The 19,497-nt window shown below is 41.6% G+C and overlaps 3 protein-coding genes across 5 annotated transcripts in view; 2 read left to right on the top strand and 1 right to left on the bottom strand.

Annotated features, from left to right (window-relative positions):
• LOC117237523 (thrombospondin type-1 domain-containing protein 4-like) overlaps positions 1 to 6,485 on the top strand; it is a 39,792-nt gene extending 33,307 nt beyond the window's left edge. The window contains exons 7-19 of the mRNA XM_033501571.1: positions 190 to 362; positions 764 to 968; positions 1,071 to 1,237; positions 1,423 to 1,516; positions 1,621 to 1,693; positions 1,809 to 2,017; positions 2,774 to 2,906; positions 3,000 to 3,249; positions 3,434 to 3,610; positions 3,688 to 3,852; positions 3,984 to 4,160; positions 4,282 to 4,447; positions 4,530 to 6,485. Of these exons, the coding sequence (XP_033357462.1) occupies positions 190 to 362; positions 764 to 968; positions 1,071 to 1,237; positions 1,423 to 1,516; positions 1,621 to 1,693; positions 1,809 to 2,017; positions 2,774 to 2,906; positions 3,000 to 3,249; positions 3,434 to 3,610; positions 3,688 to 3,852; positions 3,984 to 4,160; positions 4,282 to 4,447; positions 4,530 to 4,648 (2,108 nt within the window). The 3' untranslated portion in view covers positions 4,649 to 6,485. The remainder of the gene's footprint in view (positions 1 to 189; positions 363 to 763; positions 969 to 1,070; positions 1,238 to 1,422; positions 1,517 to 1,620; positions 1,694 to 1,808; positions 2,018 to 2,773; positions 2,907 to 2,999; positions 3,250 to 3,433; positions 3,611 to 3,687; positions 3,853 to 3,983; positions 4,161 to 4,281; positions 4,448 to 4,529) is intronic.
• A 1,937-nt stretch (positions 6,486 to 8,422) lies between these two features.
• On the bottom strand, positions 8,423 to 10,832 carry LOC117237530 (armadillo repeat-containing protein 6 homolog). Its single transcript, XM_033501581.1, has 5 exons — positions 10,574 to 10,832; positions 9,782 to 10,113; positions 9,403 to 9,698; positions 9,058 to 9,323; positions 8,423 to 8,964 (listed from the first exon to the last, which is right to left on the bottom strand). Exons 1-5 carry the CDS (start codon positions 10,688 to 10,690, stop codon positions 8,599 to 8,601), a joined length of 1,377 nt encoding a protein of 458 aa, XP_033357472.1. The 5' UTR covers positions 10,691 to 10,832; the 3' UTR covers positions 8,423 to 8,598.
• A 1,783-nt stretch (positions 10,833 to 12,615) lies between these two features.
• LOC117237500 (phosphatidylinositol 3-kinase regulatory subunit gamma) overlaps positions 12,616 to 19,497 on the top strand; it is a 29,253-nt gene continuing 22,371 nt past the window's right edge. For 2 of the 3 annotated variants that reach the window (XM_033501552.1, XM_033501542.1), the window contains exons 1-4: positions 12,616 to 13,158; positions 13,236 to 13,349; positions 13,423 to 13,512; positions 13,585 to 13,632. In XM_033501552.1, coding sequence (XP_033357443.1) covers positions 13,265 to 13,349; positions 13,423 to 13,512; positions 13,585 to 13,632 — 223 coding nt within the window. In that variant the 5' untranslated portion in view covers positions 12,616 to 13,158; positions 13,236 to 13,264. Of the gene's footprint in view, positions 13,159 to 13,235; positions 13,350 to 13,422; positions 13,513 to 13,584; positions 13,633 to 17,917; positions 17,957 to 19,497 lie in introns of those variants that run through there. The other variant, XM_033501561.1, reaches the window with a different exon arrangement.

The raw sequence follows: 19,497 nt of genomic DNA, 5'->3' as shown, positions 1-19,497 counted from the left end.
AGTTAAAACAAGAAAACGACGACTAACGTAGAAATAACATTATAAAAATTGCTCCGTGTAATTTCAATTTTTTTTCTCTAACTACTCGTCCGTTATAAATTTTTCTCGGGTAATTGAACGTTTCACGAGTCGTTCCTTCAAAAGGATCCAGTGTCTCTTTTTTTTTTAACTGTTATTACTGTTGACCAGTACCGAATTCTTGCGCGCTCAATTGCCGCGCCGTTGGCGAGCGTTTTTATGCAACGCTTGAACCGGCAGTAATGGACGGCGCACCCTGCGACGCTCCGAATCTTCGTGGACATAATACCGGAATTTCTATGGAACGCACAGACCGATGGCTCTGTGTCGCCGGACAATGCAAGGTACGATGAGTCAAGCCAAAGTATTCCTCCACGTCACGACGGGAAATTAATCGTGATTCCTCGTCGATGCGATCGGTCAAATCGGCGCGCGACGTTTTTTTCTTTCCCTTTGCATTTTTTTAATTACACCCGATTTGATGGCGACGCGACTAGTTAACCGTGTCCCCTTTGTTCGTTCCGCTAGTTTCTTCTCTCCCTCCCTTCTGTCCGACGTTGTTTCGCGTTGTGTTGCTTCCCGTTGTTCGATGGTATGTCGTTTCACGCTAATTTTCGAATTGTTTCAGCCCATTAATCCCTTCTGTTATCGTTGAAACGTCGTGTTACGCTCACGGTATAAAACACAAGTCCATTTTCAAGTGCTTGTATATTTTTACTCTTTCGTTTTTTTTTTTTTTTCACAGTCCGTGGGTTGCGACGGTGTGGTAGGTTCCGGCGTTACGATGGACGCTTGTGGTGTCTGCGGTGGTCAGGGTAAAGGTTGTAGACTGTACGAGGGTATTTTTATGGAACCAATCCTGCCGAGGGGTCATCAACCGGTAACCACCATCCCGAAAGGCGCCATGTCTCTCAACATCTCCGAACTACGTTTCAGTAGTAACTTCTTAGGTATTTCATGAAAAAACACGCTCGAAACCGCGTTTATTTAGGGCTATGAAAGCAATGCCTCTTTCCCTCCATGCTTTGTTAACGAATAATCCGATGTGTTAGCGTTGAAAGACAGCAACGGTAGTTACATCCTGAACGGACCCTTGGCTTACAGTCCAAGCGGCACTTATAAAGCGGCTGGCACGACATTAACATACCAGAGGGGTGACAAAAACCGCATGGAGTGTATCTTGGCAACCGGGCCACTGAACGATTCTTTGCATTTAGAGGTACGCCCATAAAGAAGTCTCTGATATCTCGCTCGTTCGAATTTATTGGATCGACCATCTATTTTCTTTTTCTTTTTTTTCTTTTTCTTTTCCATCGAGGATCGTTTCTCGACTTGATATTGTACTTTAACCGCGATGTCATACGTCGATGTCGCGAGTATTGTACTTTTAAATCGCTTCTCCAGATTCTGGCGCAGGAAATGAACCCTGGAGTGCTTTACAAATACATGATGCCGTTCAATGGAAAGCCAGTGATAGCACCGCCGTTCTTTCCGATAGGTAATTCATCGAGGAAGGTTTTCAGGACGATACCTTTATGTAACTGACTTTGGGCGAAGCACAGAATGATCTTTGAATGATTTGGTATCTTGCCCTTTTCGCAGGATCCGTCGATCGCGGCAACGAAATCCCCGATTCGGATGCTCGCATCCGGCCAACCTTTCCGGTCACTAGAATGTAAATATTCGCAAATATTTACACCTGTTAAATTTGTTTTATCAAGATCGATTATTCGAATTAGTTGAACGAAACGATTCGTACGTCAAGGTAGACAGCACTTTCGCCTTTTCAGATCCAATCAAAAAGCAGATTTATCACCGACGAGTCATAATCAAGATCGAGCACGGGCTCGCGAGAAAGGACGGAAGGAAGAGATGAGGCATTCGCCTACTACGGTGATGGCCGGGGATCAGCCAAAATCGAAGAACAAAAAGAAGAAACGTCTGCGATTCTCTTGGAAGATGTTCGGAGTGACTCCTTGCTCCAAGGAATGCGGAGGAGGTATGAGATTTCTCAATTTCTTCGTCGTTTATTTCGTAAGACGAATAACGAAAGAAGATGTTGCACATAATTGAAGTTACAACGCTTCCCACACGATTCTAATCTGTATCAATGTTTCAACTGGTGATGGGGTCACGAGCTCGATTTTTCGTACACGGTAATTAAACGGGCAATTAGGAAAAAAGCGCGTAGACAATTAAAACGAGCTTTAGGAACGAACAAGCAGCTCGACTAATCGAGACGCGCGTGGGAAGTCGGCCGAGACTCGTTCGTTTCGGTATTATCGCCGGAGTTCGGAGGGCCGTGAGATTACAACGCTCGATTCGCTCATCGCCATCGCGGAAGTGCCATCCAATTCATGAAATTTATTAGCAGGAAGCCCCACATCCGTGACCAACGTTCGCGTTATTATTTTCCAGCGGTCGGCTCTCCGTTCTCTCTCTCTTTGACGTCGGAACGTTTACACGCGACCGTGTCCGATGCCGCATCGCGAAGCCAGAACCACCGAGATTTTTTTCATTTAGACTGACGGCTCATACGGGCGAGTCCGAGATAACGTCGAGACAGCTGTCACGGACCCTTTCTTAATTTCCATTCTCGACAACGACGATAACTGGCCTCGAATACCGCGCGACCCTTCGATCCTTTCGAGCAAGTTGCGATCTCGGCGAACATCACACGGCCGGAAGAATTACGTTCGAATGAAAATCGTAAAAAGAAACGAAGATAGCGTTAAAATGCCACTTCCGTTTCTAGGCGTTCAGACGGCGATCTTCAAGTGCTTCCGCGAGAACAGGCAGATGATCGTGAACGACAAACGTTGTCGTAGCGTGGAAAAACCGCAACAACCGCCCCCGTTGCGTTGCAACGACAACCCCTGTCCGCCTAGGTAACTCGCTTTCTTATGGTAATTCGCCTGCAAAATTGGCTCGCAAAACGATCTCGCGCGTTAAATTTGCAAACGAATTGTACGTGGTTGCAGGTGGAGGGCCGAGCCGTGGGGCGAATGTTCGGTCAGCTGCGGCATCGGGACAAGGAGTCGGAAATTGGAGTGCGTACAGGAACTAAATGCGAATTTGACGATGCGAGTGGCAGCCGGTGCGTGCGTACAACCGCCTGACCTTAGAAGCGTGGAAACCTGTACGAAACCGGCTTGCACGAACGGTCCGGAATTGAGGCACATGCACTCTCAGCACGACACACCCAGATGGGACGTCGGCGCCTGGGGCCCAGTACGTCGTTCCTTTTTTCTTGTTTTTTTCCCTTCCATACAGATAGAGCGCTCCTTGTAAAGTAGCTTTGCCGCTTCCTTTCGCTTAGAAAAGTGGCCCGAAGCCCGGCTAATGCAACGGTTAAGCGAAATGCATTTTGTACTCGAACGGCTGACACGGTTTCAGCGGGCTTTTACGATTTCAGTGCTCGACAACTTGTGGAACGGGAATTCGTAACAGAACGGTGACATGCATCACGTCGGGGGATGCCTGTTCCGCGTTCAACAAACCCGACTCTCGGAAAATCTGCGAATCCGCGCCTTGTATGCGCACCGGGATCGAGCACAGTGCTCCTTGGCTCTACTCGCAATGGTCGTCCAAGGTAAAATCAATAATCAAAAAGGAAGGATTGTAAGACACGGGATATCCACCGAACGCGTCTCTTTATCTTTGATTCAGTGCTCGGCAGAATGTGGTAGCGGAGTGGAAACGAGGCAAGTGGCCTGTGCCGATGGTAGCGAGCTGTTCTGCAATCCCAAAGAGAGGCCGGAAACGGAGAGACAATGTTTCGGAAGAGAATCGAACTGCGATAGCGCGAAATGGTTCACCGGACCATGGTCATTCGTTAGTAACAGATAACCAAACACAGAGTAACTCTCGTGGCTCGTCGTCGAATCTTTGGTGATGACAAAACGACGCCACCGTATCAGTTGCTATCGTCTCGATTGAACAAGCATCGACAAATATGGTTTCAGTGTTCCGTGTCTTGCGGAGTGGGTGTCCAGTATCGAGAAGTTCTTTGCGTCGCAAGGACGAACAAAGAATTAGTCGTGTCGCCGGCGAGCAATTGCAACGGTTCGAGGCCAGCAAACGAACAAGTATGCAGAGCGAGCGCGTGTACACCGACATGGTTCACCTCGAACTGGTCGAAGGTAAATCGCCAGAGTCGAGTCGAGCGCGTAGATTTACGATCGCTCGACCACCGTGACTTTTTGACTTTGCGATATAAATACCCATATAAATATGGATATAAATACCAACACGGTTTTTCAGTGCTCGGTGACATGCGGCACCGGAGTGCAAACCAGGCTGGTTCGTTGTATTCTCGAGGGTGTCAGCAACTCGAATTGCGAGGATGTTGCGAAACCTAGCGGCCACCAGCAGTGCAGTTTGGATCCGTGTAAAAAGGATCCTTCGTCGTCGAGCAAACCACCGAAAAGTAAGCTTTTTGGTCCTTCGTATTTCATTCGGTTCGTATTGCAACGTGTGTTAACGAATCTATAAATTGTTGACAATTTCAGAAGCTTACGAGGCGTCGTCGGAGTGCGTCGACAAACATCCAAATTGTGCGTTGGTCGTGAAGAACGGTCTGTGCCGCATCAAGTACTACAAGTATTCGTGCTGTCGGTGTCGTGAATAGTCGTTCGACGGCGAGAACAAGCCACCGTTTCAGGCAGGTCCACCCAACCATGGTCGCGGCCGTTTTGTGTTCGATTAAACTCGTTGCTTTCCTCCCTTAGCTAAATGTAAACGGGGAAACTTGAACGGGGGATTTCAGCGACCAATAAGACTGTGACAAAGGAACGACCCTCTTACGTGTATAATTTTATTTAACGCGATAACAAGCTAACCCCGCGTAACTTTATTCCTTCTGTTATCTTATTCCGACGCGGCACGTTGCGGAAGAACGATTATTTAATTGCCCGCGAAAATGCAGAAAATAGGTGAAAATTCGCTAGTACGGAAGAATCAACTAGTCGTTGGAGAATAAACGAGTGTACCGAGGGCGTTTGTAAATGGAACGCCAGACAGCATGATGCGTCTGTGCACCAGAAACTCGTATCGTACGGCATGTATGCACGTGTGTTGCGTGTGTAGATATCTCTCAGTGTGACCGCGTGAACAGCCAGCTGCAGGGGCGTAATTTTGTCAATGCATCGATCTTGGCCCCGCACTCCAATTCCGCCGTGTTCGACCAAGACCGATGACACCGATAATTCGACTTCGAGATCTCGAGTCGTGCGTTTAGAACGAGAGCGAAGCAAACGTTTCTAAAGCAAAAGCATGTGAGCATCGATAAAGGCTATGGACGGGGGAAGTTGCTATCGAATTTTTCCGAAATCCTGCGATACCGTAGATTTAGTAGGGACCGATAAATACGCTCGATCGTCGGCAAGGAACGAGGGATTATCATTGTTACGCCCCTGGATGAGTTGCGGTCCCATTTGCATGCGCGTTCCACGTGAAACCTGTACGCCCATGTATCCATTTAGGTAAACCTGCGAGCTTGTGCCTGGACAAGCGTGCGTGGACACGCGAAACGAAACGAGCTCCGAGCGAGTACACGAGCTGCCTGCGGTGTCTCCGCGAAAAGAAGAAGCAAAACGTGTCGATCGATACGACTGCATGTGCTCTCGATGTACTACGATAGGTAGGCTGTATTAGTTGCAAAACTTTATTTATGTGCCCGTATAGACTATTTGTACCACGATGGATGCAGGCCGCGGGTAATTTCTGTTATCTGAGCATTTAATTAACATATCGAATCGAATGAATCTGGCGATTTTGATTTACGAACCCGACTTATTAACAAATTCATCCGCGACAAGGACAGCACGGCAACTCCGAACCGGAAGCACGCCGACATCCTTTCCCCTCGTTAACGTTCCTGTCTCGAGGAACGAGTTCGAGAAACGCGTTCGATCTCTAGGAAAATATTTCACCTCGGGCTAACCACGAAAAAGTATCAAGACGTTCGTGTATTCGTCGTTCTATGTGGTCGATGTCAACTCAACTGATTCGCCTGTTCTTAATATGCGAGCATAGTCGTAGGATATTAACTATAGCAATGGTATTGAATCAAATATACGCTTGTCTCTGTGTAGAAAGTATAAAGTCACTGGTATACTGTATACGTAGAATCGAATTTAATTTTCGTCGTCCCTGGTAGAAGTCGCGAGAGGTTTTCGACGTATTATTAATCGATGAATTAATCGCGCGTACAAACACCTTTATAAGATATATGAACGTTGAGTTAATTTTAAGTAGGTAACGTTTTCAAACGATTAACGGAAACCTCGTGAAAACTGCGTGGGCAATCGATTCTCAGTGTCAATTAAATCGCATTCCGGTTTGCCTTCTCGACATCAAGGAAATCTGCGGACACCGTACCATACTCCGAGCCCGCTTTGTGTCTCTCGAGAAGCTGTTCTAATTTCTGTTGCAATTCGTTTCAATAAACTTTCCGTTTTTCCTTGTATCGTTTATTTAATTTACACCGGCACAGGCTGATTCACAGGTAAGTGTCGATTACCCGAATTATTTTAGACGAGGTAGAATTTTCTATTCTTCTCGTTCGTTCGGTTCTTTTCCATTTTACTTTCGATTTCCTTCTTTTTTTTTTTGTTTTTCTTTTTGTTCATTTGCTAGTCTTCGTTTTTTATACGCACGTTGTAGCTACCGATCCGAAATACGTGTACTGCATGCGTGTACGAAACAGTTCCGCAAGTTCTAATTACAGACTTATTACCGATTCAACAAAACGCATCTAATTACATGGTTGGTAATGACTTTCGTGCCAGATTGGAGAAAAGTTGCTCAACCGAACGTCAGCTCTTACAGTAGATCTGTATACCTATAACTGTACCGTATCCCGTTTACTATTTGAGTATTAATATTTATGGCTGTGACGCGCACCATGAATGGTAAATGTACGTGTCTCGGCGAAGGGCATCCCCCTACCTACGGTATGTTATTTAAATGGCCAGCAAGTGCTGACTTGTGTTGCAAGGATAGGAATAGAAAAGGAGTAGTCGAGCAACATTGAAAAAAGAAAAAGAAAAAGAAAAGTTTCAAGTACCTTACGATGTGGGCATGCGTTTCGTAGAGATACAAGCGGTGTATACATTTCACCATGTAACGTACCCACACGAGCATTACGTTTGTCTCTACACTTAGAAACGATCACTTGCACAAATCGAAACCGATTCTAGCTATCGAAGGATCGTTGGATTAATAGGATAGCAGCGTAGTTAAAATTCATTTTCCAAAGGCTGTATTTATATTTTCTTCTAGTAGATTTTTCAAATATATACATATATATATTTTCTTACGCGATTGCTTTAACCAAAAGTACACTTGGATCTATGAAAGTAAACGTAGAGATCTAAGCTGTGATTCATTTTCGAACTCACGATATTTTGCGTCTACTTTCGATCACTTTTTAGTAAATAAAGGTATGTTTATTGTATTATCACATTCGCTCGAGACGTATAGAGCTCGCCAGCAAATGTGACCTCGTCAAAGACTGTGATATAATCGTAGTCTCTTGCAGGAGTGAAGTACAACGAAGAATAATTAACAATGGTTTATCGATGTAAGGAACTGCCGCGGACCGAGCGCCAGTTCCTCATCGTAAATGTGTATTCTATGATATTCAAAGAACATTGTCTATAACATGAGAAGTTTTCATCAATTTTAACCCCCTAATTCTTAATGTTTTAAATCCTTACCAAAGCCTATTGAGAACAATATCTATTACGTCGAGTACATTTATCACTATTGTTAAAACAGTCGGAGGGGTAATTTCATGGAAACTTCTTCCCGATGGTTTATCATTGTATCTGTTGTAGAGACGTGTAAAGGAAAAATGGAGAGTATAGACTGATCGGCAAAATTCAATGTTGTACAGTGTACATCATACATGGATGTGTTTACGTGTTTAAACGTGGATGTAATTTCGGATATTATTCCCAATAATCGGATACATGTATATTATACACCTGACGTTGCTCAAAAGGACCTTGAAAAACCGAAATGACAAAATATTAAAAATCGAGCTTATACTTTACGAAAATACCGAATCAGATTGGTAACCGAATTGAAAAGTTTGTCTGAAATGTCTAGCAAATAAGATACATTCTTCGCGTAATTGTTATTAACCGAATCTCAATTTTTCGGAAATGTATTGTTCCCGTGTTGGCAAACAAGATTTTGTGTTTGTTCAATAAAAAGAAAGAAAAGATAAAACTATGAAAATCCGATTTTTTGAAACAATATCAGCAAACAAGCTGTCACGATAAGAATTATATCAGTGGTTTTCATGCGCAATCGTGAATCATCAATCACATTTTTATCGTATTAAAGATAAAAGTTTATTATAAATTTATAATAATACACAACATATAAATATATCTAGTATATAAAAAACAAGTTAAAAAAACAATATATATATAATATATATAAATACGAGTGCTATGAAAAATACTAATATCAGCTGTTAAGTTTTGATATATATTTGACATTTTTTCAAGCAAAATGTAAAAAATGTTTGAAACATTTTCAAGTCGCATATGGTCGCAATGACAATGATTAATTGTTCATGGATACGCCTTTACCGGTCCATCGTTCTTTCAATTCTACTTTCAGTCCCAGGTCCCTCAAAGCCGCCTTCACGTCACTTTCGACCTTAGAACCGTGTAGTTTAAGGGCACTTGTCAAGACGTCCTCTATACCATGAGTAATAAATTCTGAACATTCTGTCTTATTTCGTACAGACATATTGCGTACAGCCCAAGCAGCTTGTTTCAACAGAGTCACGCTTTTAGGATAAGCTTTCATCGCGTCTACGATTACAAGCGGCGCTCCACAATCGTAAAACACACCAGCGTTTGAGGGACACCTCAGTGTTAATGCGGAAATGCATGCAAGTCCTGCGGTCACTACACACTCAGATTCCTATGATGTGATCAACGTTTCAATACAACGATCTAGACTAATTACTGGACAACGTGTTTCATTAAAAGCAACGTCAGAAAAATGTAAACTTACTCTCATTCTACTGATAGCAGAAACAATCAAAGGGCCACAGCCTGATGTTATAATATGAGACTTTACATCGTCATTTCCAGCTAAGGCTTTCAACAATTTTAAGGCTTGCCAATTTAATTTCTCTGAATCTGGATGATCGATCATAACATCTATGACAAACTTTAGCCCTCCTGCATCTTCTACTTCCTGACAAAATTCGTTCCGCACGATTAGCGCCGCTAAAGTTATCATTAAGTCACCCACGACCCCTTTATCTTTCTTATATCCTATATACAATAAAATACAATGTTAAAACTTCATGTACACAATTACTTCTAAACACAGGAACGATTAAATGCTATTTACTTGGCAACAACCCAGTAAGGACATTGAGGGCTCCTTTTGCAATAACACTTGCATGCTCATGAGCTTTTCCATATTCGTGTCTAATATCATCATCTAACACCAAGGCTCTAATTACAGCACAAGCATCTCTTAACTCGGGTCCAGACGTATCATCACGAATCAATATTTTTTTAAGCTTGTTGAAGATATCCGCATTAAAAATACCTTGCCTATTAAGCTCGTGTTTTATACAACATTCTCTTATCCACCGTAAAAGTAATTGTAATGTTGAAATATCTGGATATCTATCTAAAATCCTAACAAATGGAACGATGGAATAATGTACAGATGAAGAACTATTACCCATTATATCTGATCATAACTAATAATAACTTCTTACTGTATTTGCAAGGCTATTCCCTCATCATTCAACAAGTCTGGATTACCATTCATTAATGAAGTAATAGCTTTCAATGCCGATTTTATGATAGTAGCATTATTAAGACAGGCTTTCATTAATTTTATTAAAGTATTATATGCCCCCTTCTTTCCAGCATATATTCTACGTGCGATATCTTTGTCTAATTCATTTCTCAATTTGTCTAATGTATGATGAACATTTTCATAATTCTGATCCTCTATAGCATTATTAATTTGATTTAAAGAAGATACGATTAATTCGCTATCATCATTGAGAATTAAATCTTTAATGATGTTGCTCAAGTCTACACCCTATAAAAATAGAGGTGATAAAAACAACCATGTACTTATGTAACATGTGCTAGATTATTTGAATTCTAGTATTCTTGCACATCATACTCTGAAATATACAATCAATTCAGTGTAATAAAGATTGACATTTATATGGTAGTTAGCTATTAGTATGAAAAGACATTAATTAATTCCAAACGATATAAAAATAATATAAGTTTGATCTTATTATCGTACAATCACTACATGAAACACAATTAACTCAATTGGAAAATATGCCTTTAACATAATAGTATAGATGCACTATTTGTTTAAGCTTAAACTTCAATTTCAAGAACTTCTATGTGTTAAATAACATTAAAATTTTAATTATTCTTCTGAATGACACATTATACAATTTGCAGTAGACTTCATAACAAATGAACAAGCGCTTCTCACAAATCTCTAAGTTATAAAAACAGAAATAAACAAATCTGAATACCTGAGCTTCGAATTGTTTTACCGCGTCTTCTATAGCTTCTTTAGGAGTCATCGAAAATTGCTCCATATTTTCGTTAACAACTTCATCGTAAGTTTCCTGAGTAATTACGCGAACCATTGCTATATCTTTGTTCACCGTGTCCTGAATCTCTATATTAGGAAATGAATGCTGTCTTGCGAGAGTACGATATGCGTTATCCTTATCCACGTGAGAGCAAAAAGACAAATGTCAATCTGATCGTGTTCTGTAATACGTTATACTAAATACCTATCACGATCTGATCGCAGAATGGTGGGGGTAAATCTAGGGACCCTAAGATACTACTTTTGCTTTATTAAAATAAAGTAAAATATTTTAGCTTCGTTAAAATAGAGTAAACTATATTTATTCTATTTACATTATAAAACTGCGTGTTTTACAATAATTTGTTTCGATGTTATCTTAATGAAAGAAACGTGAAAGCGGCTAATAAATAATTTTATTCAATAATTAATATTAATTCATTTACTATATCTTTGATTAACATTAATTGAAGAAATGATTTTCGAATGTAAACGATAGGTTCACCAACATACTAGACAATATAAAAAATATACATATATAAAAATGAGAGCAAATGAAATGAGTGCGTATCTAGCTTAATACATCACAGATATGATTGTGTGTCAGTTTAATACTTTTGGAGCAAGCTTTCAATACTGCGAAATTATATATATGTATATGTATGTACATATTCATTTGCAACCTGCTCATTCTTAACAGAAATAAAATTATTTATGTTTGTTACCAAAACATATTTAAATGATCGACGTAACGGAGGTAAAGAGGATTGAAAATAAATTTCAACCAGTGGGTTTCTCATCCTGGCAAAATGTAAGCAATGATTGATTGCAGCGCCCTCAGCTGCTTAGCCTGGCCTAACCGTGTTCGTACGTGTTGCGATCGAGGGAAACAATTCTTTGTCACTTACTATTTGATCCTTCCAAGTTTTCTCGTCGATTTGTTGGCAGCCGAAATTGAAAACCTCAAGAATTCGATGTACCGAAGTGCGAAGGTAGTGTTTCTGACGTTTATCGGCTACACGATACCTATATTGTCAAGTCTCGTTCTCGCATCCCCACCGATAGCTCCGCTGAGTTTCTTGCCCGTAAGAAGCCTAATCTTTTCCGAATCACTTTTGGGCGTTGTGTTTTTCATTGTGCTAACAACGCGACGATTTTTACGTGCATCTGAAAAGTGAATGCTTTATGAGAGCTCAAGAAGCATTGCTCTTACGATTATTTACTTATCACGCGTGTAAACTTCGCTATGCTCCACTCATCATCAAAGGCGTGCACTATACAATTTTGTACGTATAAAAGTCGCCATGTGATTAAAATGAATTGTGATATTTACAAATTAATTTTTTAGTGCAACAGAGCAACGAGTTTCATAAAATTATAACATTTCATTGATCATAACTTGGCCACTTTTAAACGCTACGTACTCCATTCACGTCATTCGTTGAATAGATATTATGTTTTTCGTATTTTCCATTCGCAATTTCCATCATAAAAAGTTAATTTGTGTATTCTTTGTAAAGATTATCACAGTATTTTTGATTTAACAGATATTTTAGTATATATTATTCAATGTAATTGTAATGTTTTCACATATTGAAAAATACATTGGTTTATAAAGTGTAGCTATGATATTTTATGAATTTATCTGTAGAGAATTGCGCAAAGAATCTCATAAATATTATTTCTGTTTCAGAAATAGCATTAGGCTTGAAGAGGCGATAGTGGATATGACACGGCATGAAATAAATGTTCATTCGAAGGAAGAGGTATATTTGAACTGTGGATCTCCACAAAAGAAATACAAGAAAGAATGATAAAATCATGATACATCACATTGTCATGCATGACTAGTTATCATTGTGTTCATATCAAGTTACTTTGATAAATTTTGTGTGTCCAAAGGAGCCGACACTCAAAGTATCATAGTTCATCATTTACATTGCTATACATATATATATATATATACATATATATATACATATACATATATATATATATTATATATATTTATCAAACAAGATTTTTAAATATAATTCTATACATACACGTGAGTAGCCTTAAAAAAGAGTTACTGTAAGTTTTTAATAATTCGGGTGCTGTTTGACATATAATCAACAAAAAAATCAAATTTATAAAATGAGAAAAATCACTTTTTAAATGATGCTCAAACTGCTACAAATACTTTTAACTAGTGTACATCGATTATTGAATAAGAATCTGTTCTGACACAATCAATGGTATAAATAAAGTCAGATAAAAATGTATCAAGTCTAAGAAGAGGATGCACAACGGTCAGAAGAGATTATGTTCTGTGATTATAGTGTTGTGCAAAATTATTTGTGTTTACATACAATGTATGACTGACAAATGAGTTAATTCTAATATATTTTTCCATGGAGAAAATAATATGTTAATGTGATCGTTTCTTAATAAACTTCGGATAACGCTCCGTTTTCGAGGAAAGAGAAACGGTGCTCGTGATTGTGTGAGCAACAGGAGACCTAAGAGCAAGACTTTGTACCGGTATGAAAATTTGTCAGATTTTAAGATCTCAAATTTATAAAATCGAATGATTAAAACAACGACCGTTTTATTTTCAGACGTTGGAGGTACACGCGAGGAAGTCCTAATGCTGAAAGGAAACTTATCACCGTACTTAGACACTCATAATGAAGAAGAGTCGTCTTATGTAACCCTCAGCAATAGGCCATTTGGTATTTGATAATTTCTAATTGCAATAAGAATAAAGTACATAAAATATGTACTAATTCGTCATTTTTGTTGCAGTATATGTAGCCGAGTCTTCTAATATAAAACCCAAGAGTAATCACGTCCTCATAGATATATATTTTTTAACCCCTATCCTTTGTAAGCATTGTAAGTATCACAGTATTCTGTGAGCTACATCTTTTTTTACAATTATATTTATTTTTTTACTGATTGCTATAGGTGACGATTATGTTTGGGGCACTGGAAGAGTGGGAGTTAAGTGTAAAGGTGAGTCCTTTTAATATTTTTTACGATAAATATTACTGCAATAGTAATTCAAATTTAAAGGATTACCTTGCAATTCGTTCGTGTCATACGTAGATCCGAAAGAAATTTGTTTACGATTTGATTCGATCGAACAAACACGTTTAAACCCGTAAAAAACCGAAACATTTCGAACCGATGCGAACATTGAATTTCAACTAATGGTTTTCACGAGATTCGTAAGAAAAGCGATTATCGAGATATCGATAATTTTTTTAATGTGTTTCGTGAATCATAAGTGGTACCGACCGCGTAAAGAAATTCGCGACATGATCGTCCTCTTCAAAGACAAATCGCGTGCGCCGATAACGCAGTTCATCGTCGTTTCTTCGATCACCGTCGAGGGCGGCAGCGTAGCATAGTAACACATGCAGTCGCGGTGATTTCAAGTGGCGTACTATCGTGTCCCCCTTCACCTTACCTCGCTTCGTTTCCAGCTCAGCCGGCAGTTTCTTTTCTGAAACTCCACAACCCTCTCCTGTCCCTCTTGTTCCCCACCACTGACGTTTTGCCATCGTACGACTCAGGAACGTATCTACTCTCTACCGAGCTTCGTCCCTATGCCGCTTAAATATATAAAATTTCTTAAATATTCGCCAAACCACCGCCATTATGCTCGATTGCATTCGATCGATACTATTTAACGACTATTAATAATTCTACCAGCTTTGTCATTTAATATGGCGATTGCAAAGAGAGAAACAGATAGCGTACTATTATCCCCCACCTCCTGCTCTTTGATTATACTCTCTTATTATAACGATTGCATTTTAAAATAACTTTTACTGCTATTTCGGTCCTTGACATCGGAGAATCTCCTGTTCCTGGTACCCTTCCCGATACAGATGTGCATCGACTTCGATGAAAATGACATCGAATGAATTTCCGCGATGCGTCATATCCCTCGCGATAAGTCCAGAACTATTTCATGATAATTCGGGCATCTTTGGCGTGCGTGTATGCCGAATATAGACGAGGCTCGCCACGAATACGTGGAAGATACAAAATTAGCGAGCCAGAGAGATAGAAGAGCACAGAGGTTTTCTTTGGGTCGTTCCTTGCGAGCGTATATTGGCGTATAGGCCAGCCAGCAGCAGATATCATAGGCTGGCAACTGTGCAAACGAAATTACTTACGTTTCGTTGGATTTCACGCTCGGAAAAGGAAACTACCGTGCGGCGATCACGTAGCAGACAAGCGTGCGAGGCGAGTGCTTTTTCACTCAGTCGCATTAGCACGAAATCGTACGAAAGAAAGCAGAAATCCGAGATGTAGTTGATGTGATGCGCTCACGCGTACAATGGTCGCTTTGCACGCTCCTAGGCGGCGTGTTACTCCTTGCCGTAATCAGGCGAGTATCAACCAGGCCTCCCGTGGTTAATCATTGAAAATCTGTGCATTCGATTACCGGGGTCACCTAACCGCGATGTTCAAGTACTCCTACGTGCTTCTCAGCGCGTTTGTTCCGTGTCCGATATCGACGCTTTTGCTTGGTGGAAACTGGAATAAGAAGAACAGAGAGAGAGAGAGAGAGGAAAAATAAAAGGAAAGGAAAAGTCGTATCACGATAAAACGGTTTTTTTTTCTTGTCCCTAAGACACGTTTCTGAACATCTACACCCTTCCATGACCTACGTTCCGCTCGATACGTCCTTGCAACTCCGATTTAGCACGTTGGATTTCACGGACACCTGATGACTGTTCGCTTTTACGATTAGCTTTTTTTTTTTTTTTTTCTTGGGAACGATTAACCCTGGAATACTATAGCGAGGTTCTGCATTCTTTACTCGTGCTGGATTTGGCTATTTTTAAAAGATAAAAGTCCTTTATCATTTATATTTTTTTTAGTAATTTTGTTGTATTAAGATTTTTATCATGCGTGTGGAATTGTTCGAAACGGTTGTCGTCGTGTTAAGAAAATGCTGTTTTCACATAGTTTCATGATCAGACTGTATATAATTCGCTCGTATAGCGTTAATTGGATTGTGTATGGATGTAATACCGCAGGGTTAACATTGGTACATTATATTCAATATAAAGTCGTACGTGATTCATAAGCAGACGCGTGTACCAGAGAAAGAGAGGAAAATAGAGCATTTCTAAATAACAGATGGAACGATCATCTCAAAGTATAATTTTTTTAATTCAATAGAGAAAAAGGAAGCAGGAGTGAAAGTTCGTGCAATCGCATAGTTATGGTAGAAACTAAGCGCGGGAAAAAAGCGTAGACTGGAAAGAAACGGGATGAAAGAGTCGCATCAAAGTATACTCTCGTATGGTCTGAAATAAGAGGACTGTGGACCGTAGATTATTCAGTTCGCAAATATACTTCCATTCTTTATATGAAACGGTGACTTTTTCGTTTTGTCGTTGAAAAGGAACGCGTTCGCTTCAGAGTCACCGAACAAAAATTCACAGAATCTGACTAAAAAATTCCTCGAAATTCCTTTCTTTCTTCTACTCGAGAAGAAATTTTCGTCGACTTTGGTTGAAAGTTATACGGGGAACCACCGATCGAAATTTGGCAGCGTTTTCGTGGCTCTCGTGACTTTCGCCTCTCGATTCGCGGGAAACTCTGTCAGGAAAATCCGCAAGTGCATTTTCACGAAAATAATTCCTGATCGCAATTAGAATTCTTTCCCGGTACAGTTCGTTTGGCAAATTGTTGGTGCGCTTCTTGGAAAAACGGGACCCAGATGTATTTTAATTAGAATATATCGTAACGAGACAATATCGAAATTATTCTATTCATCGACGAGCGCCGTTCAGGTACGTGCCACTTAACGTCCATATCGTGGCTTTCTTCGCGCATCGATCTGCTCGTAAAATTAAACTCGTGCGTCATTCGTGATCGACGCTTTCGAAATTCATCGACGTTTAGGACCTGTCTTTTTTTGAGTGGCGCCAGAGGTTGAAATTTTGCGCGCGTAAAAAACGTTAGCCGTCTGATATTTTCGTCGGTGATACTCTTCGACTATGCGCGACGAGCTAGAATAGATTATAAAAAACGGAGAATCATCGTCCGGCAGAAAGTAAAGTCTTATCGAAACGAAGATGGTACACGCGTTAAGGTTAAAGAGGAGTGATGCTTAAGTGCGATTCAACGATGCGTTTCACTTCTCTCGGTCGACAAAGCGGGAGAAAACGATGAGGCACCGAGTTGTTTCGAAGGACAATCGAACGGGGTCAAAAGTCCTTCTGTTGCTACGTGAAACGAACGAAGCCATGGAAACGAGCTCGTCGCGCAAGCGCTTCGCCCTTCCGCCGCTTTCCCCCCTTTTTTCCTCGATTTCCGGCTTCCCCGGTTCGTGTCTCCCTTCCCCTCTGCCCGAGCAGATACACGAGTTTTTCCACTTTTTAACCATACGCCGAACGACGAATCGACGCGTATCGAAATTTTTCGTTCTCGCCAACGAACCGAACGAAAAAGAATCTTTTCTTGTTGCTCGATGTATCCGGCGATGCGACGAAAACCTCGCTCTCTCTCGTGGATTCGTGCTGTCGAACCTAGGCGCGTTCGAACGTTCGTGGCTCGTTACTCGTCCAGGTACTTACTTCGACATTCCCTCCTCTAATTTGTATTCGATTCATCTCTGGAGAACGCCCTGCACATTCTTATCGACGAGGGAACATTTAACTTCCGTATTTGTTGCTGGTAAGCAGCGATGCATCGTTTTGCTATGCGGCAAAGATACGAGAGCCTCTCGATAGCGGCTGGATCGTCGACGATCTTAATCGACCACGATCGTCAGACGCGTACGAAAGGGTCAGTGGAAAGTGTCTTTTCTACGTTCGTCGCTCGATGTCGGGCCCGATGATTGTTCCGTAGCCTGTGGCCTTAATTGAATGATTTCGATCCGAACGACCTCGAACCCTCCCTCGCCCGTTCCATTTACACGGCCGATCCGAATGCACTTTGACTGTGAAACGGAAGCCTCTCGCACCCGCTACAGTTATGCTACGAGTATCATCCGGTTAAGTTTAAACGGCCGAGTCTTACGCGTTTACGTGGGGGATCGTCGAAGAGATACACGCGTTCGTCTCCAGGCGTTTCCAGCGGCCCTCCTAAATAACTGAGTAAATAATTCGAATAAATAATTACCGGTATCAAAGTGAGCGGTTTACGTAGCAAGCTATTTATCTGGAATAGCCGAATACACGCGTGGAACCGCTGCATCGAGTCACGTAGAGATTCCTGTATCCTGAAGTTCGTGACGCGTTGTCCAAGAGTCGGGAAACTCGAAAGTGAATTCCATGGTGGGGAAAAGCAGCGGTTGTCGAAGTTACACGTAAGCCAGCGACGCATAACAAGTCCTTCCGTATGTATAGAAGGCGTGCTTTGACTCGGTCTCGAGTGCGCGGATACGTACTGCCTACTTACGTACGTGCACCGGCGCTCGTACACGAGCTTCTCGTATCAGGTCGGTCGATTAAACTAAAATTAACTCGTCCACCTCGAACAGGCGAGTTCCCTCTTTCGGAGCACCTTCGAGCACCATGCGGATCATTCGTGTCTCGGTGCTTAGGCCGCTCTCCGCTCTGTCTTCTTGCCTTTTTCTTTTTCTTCTCGCATTTTCAATTTCAGCCACGCATTTTCTCGCTGTATCCGTCTCTTTTAACGGACGACGAAGCTCTTTCTCTCGATGCGCGGTCCACCTAAATAATTCTTTGTGTTTTTCTACTCGACCATGTTTTTCGATCGTGCAACGCGCAGTTACCGGCTTTTTTCTTTCTGCCTGTTGGCGTTCGCGAGAGAAAGGAGCGGTCGTTGCACGAGCCGGAGTTCGGGCATTTTTGTAGGATTCCCTCGCTAGGAGTTTCTTCGTTCAGCTTTTACGGTTTCGGCGAGAAAACCTTTACTCGACTTGCAGCCGTCTACTCCTCTACCTACCTGGTTCTTCGTGTTCTTTATTTTCATAACTCGTCGATCTTTTCCCTCCACCGAACCTCGCGAGTTCGAGATCGATTTCTTGCCAGATTCGCAGCATCGTTCGCCGTTTCTTCTCTCGTTCACCCCACGGTTAACCTCGAGTATCGGCGAGTATGCGACACCGGTCACGAACAGCGTTATACTTTTCGCTATTCACGTTATGCGAACGGTGCGAGAAAGTCACGCGGTCGCGCGGCGATTGAAATTGATGGATGAAGGAAACGCGTTGACTCGCCGCTTCTAATAAACGTGGCCGTTGCAATAATTTTCGACCGTAATAAGTTTCGATAGCGCCAGATAGCTCGAGCACACGCCTATCGTTTTTCTTTCGCCGCGGTTCAACCCTCTCTTCGCCCTGCTGACACAATACGATTCATTCATCATCCTTTTGTTCCATTTTTTGATACGCTTCCAGCGGTCTTGGCGCATAACCGATTTACGATATATACATATTTATGAGCGGAATATTTGTATAGCTGGAAAGAGTCGGCCAGAGTTATTCGAGCAATGTTCCAACTAGACTCGCGGAAGTCGCGGATAAAACTAGAACTCCCTATCTCGTCGTGTTCCTCGAGTTTTTTTACCACGCGATATCGAGATTCAACTGGAATCGTACGTGCGCGCGAGCGCACGGATACGCTTCCTCCCTCGCTCTTCGCTCTACGCTAAAATTAATGTATTCAAATTGACCACGGGAGAATAAATGGCTCGCTCGGCTTTATCCGATCTTAAAGGATAAACGGAACTGACGCTTCGTAAAATACAAGACGCGTTGTTAGTTGGCAATCGCTAATGAATTGCATCGCGTTCGCTTTCGGTATAACGGCTCGTGTTCCCGTTCCATACGGATCGACGTGTCTCTATTTTCTCGTGTAACATGTAAATTACGCGGTAGACAGA

Source organism: Bombus vosnesenskii, unplaced genomic scaffold (assembly GCF_011952255.1).
Source record: "Bombus vosnesenskii isolate JDL3184/JDL3185 unplaced genomic scaffold, Bvos_JDL3184-5_v1.1 scf7180000013264, whole genome shotgun sequence".
NCBI classification, from domain to species: domain Eukaryota; kingdom Metazoa; phylum Arthropoda; class Insecta; order Hymenoptera; family Apidae; genus Bombus; species Bombus vosnesenskii.
This window is presented reverse-complemented; position numbering and strand designations above follow the sequence as displayed.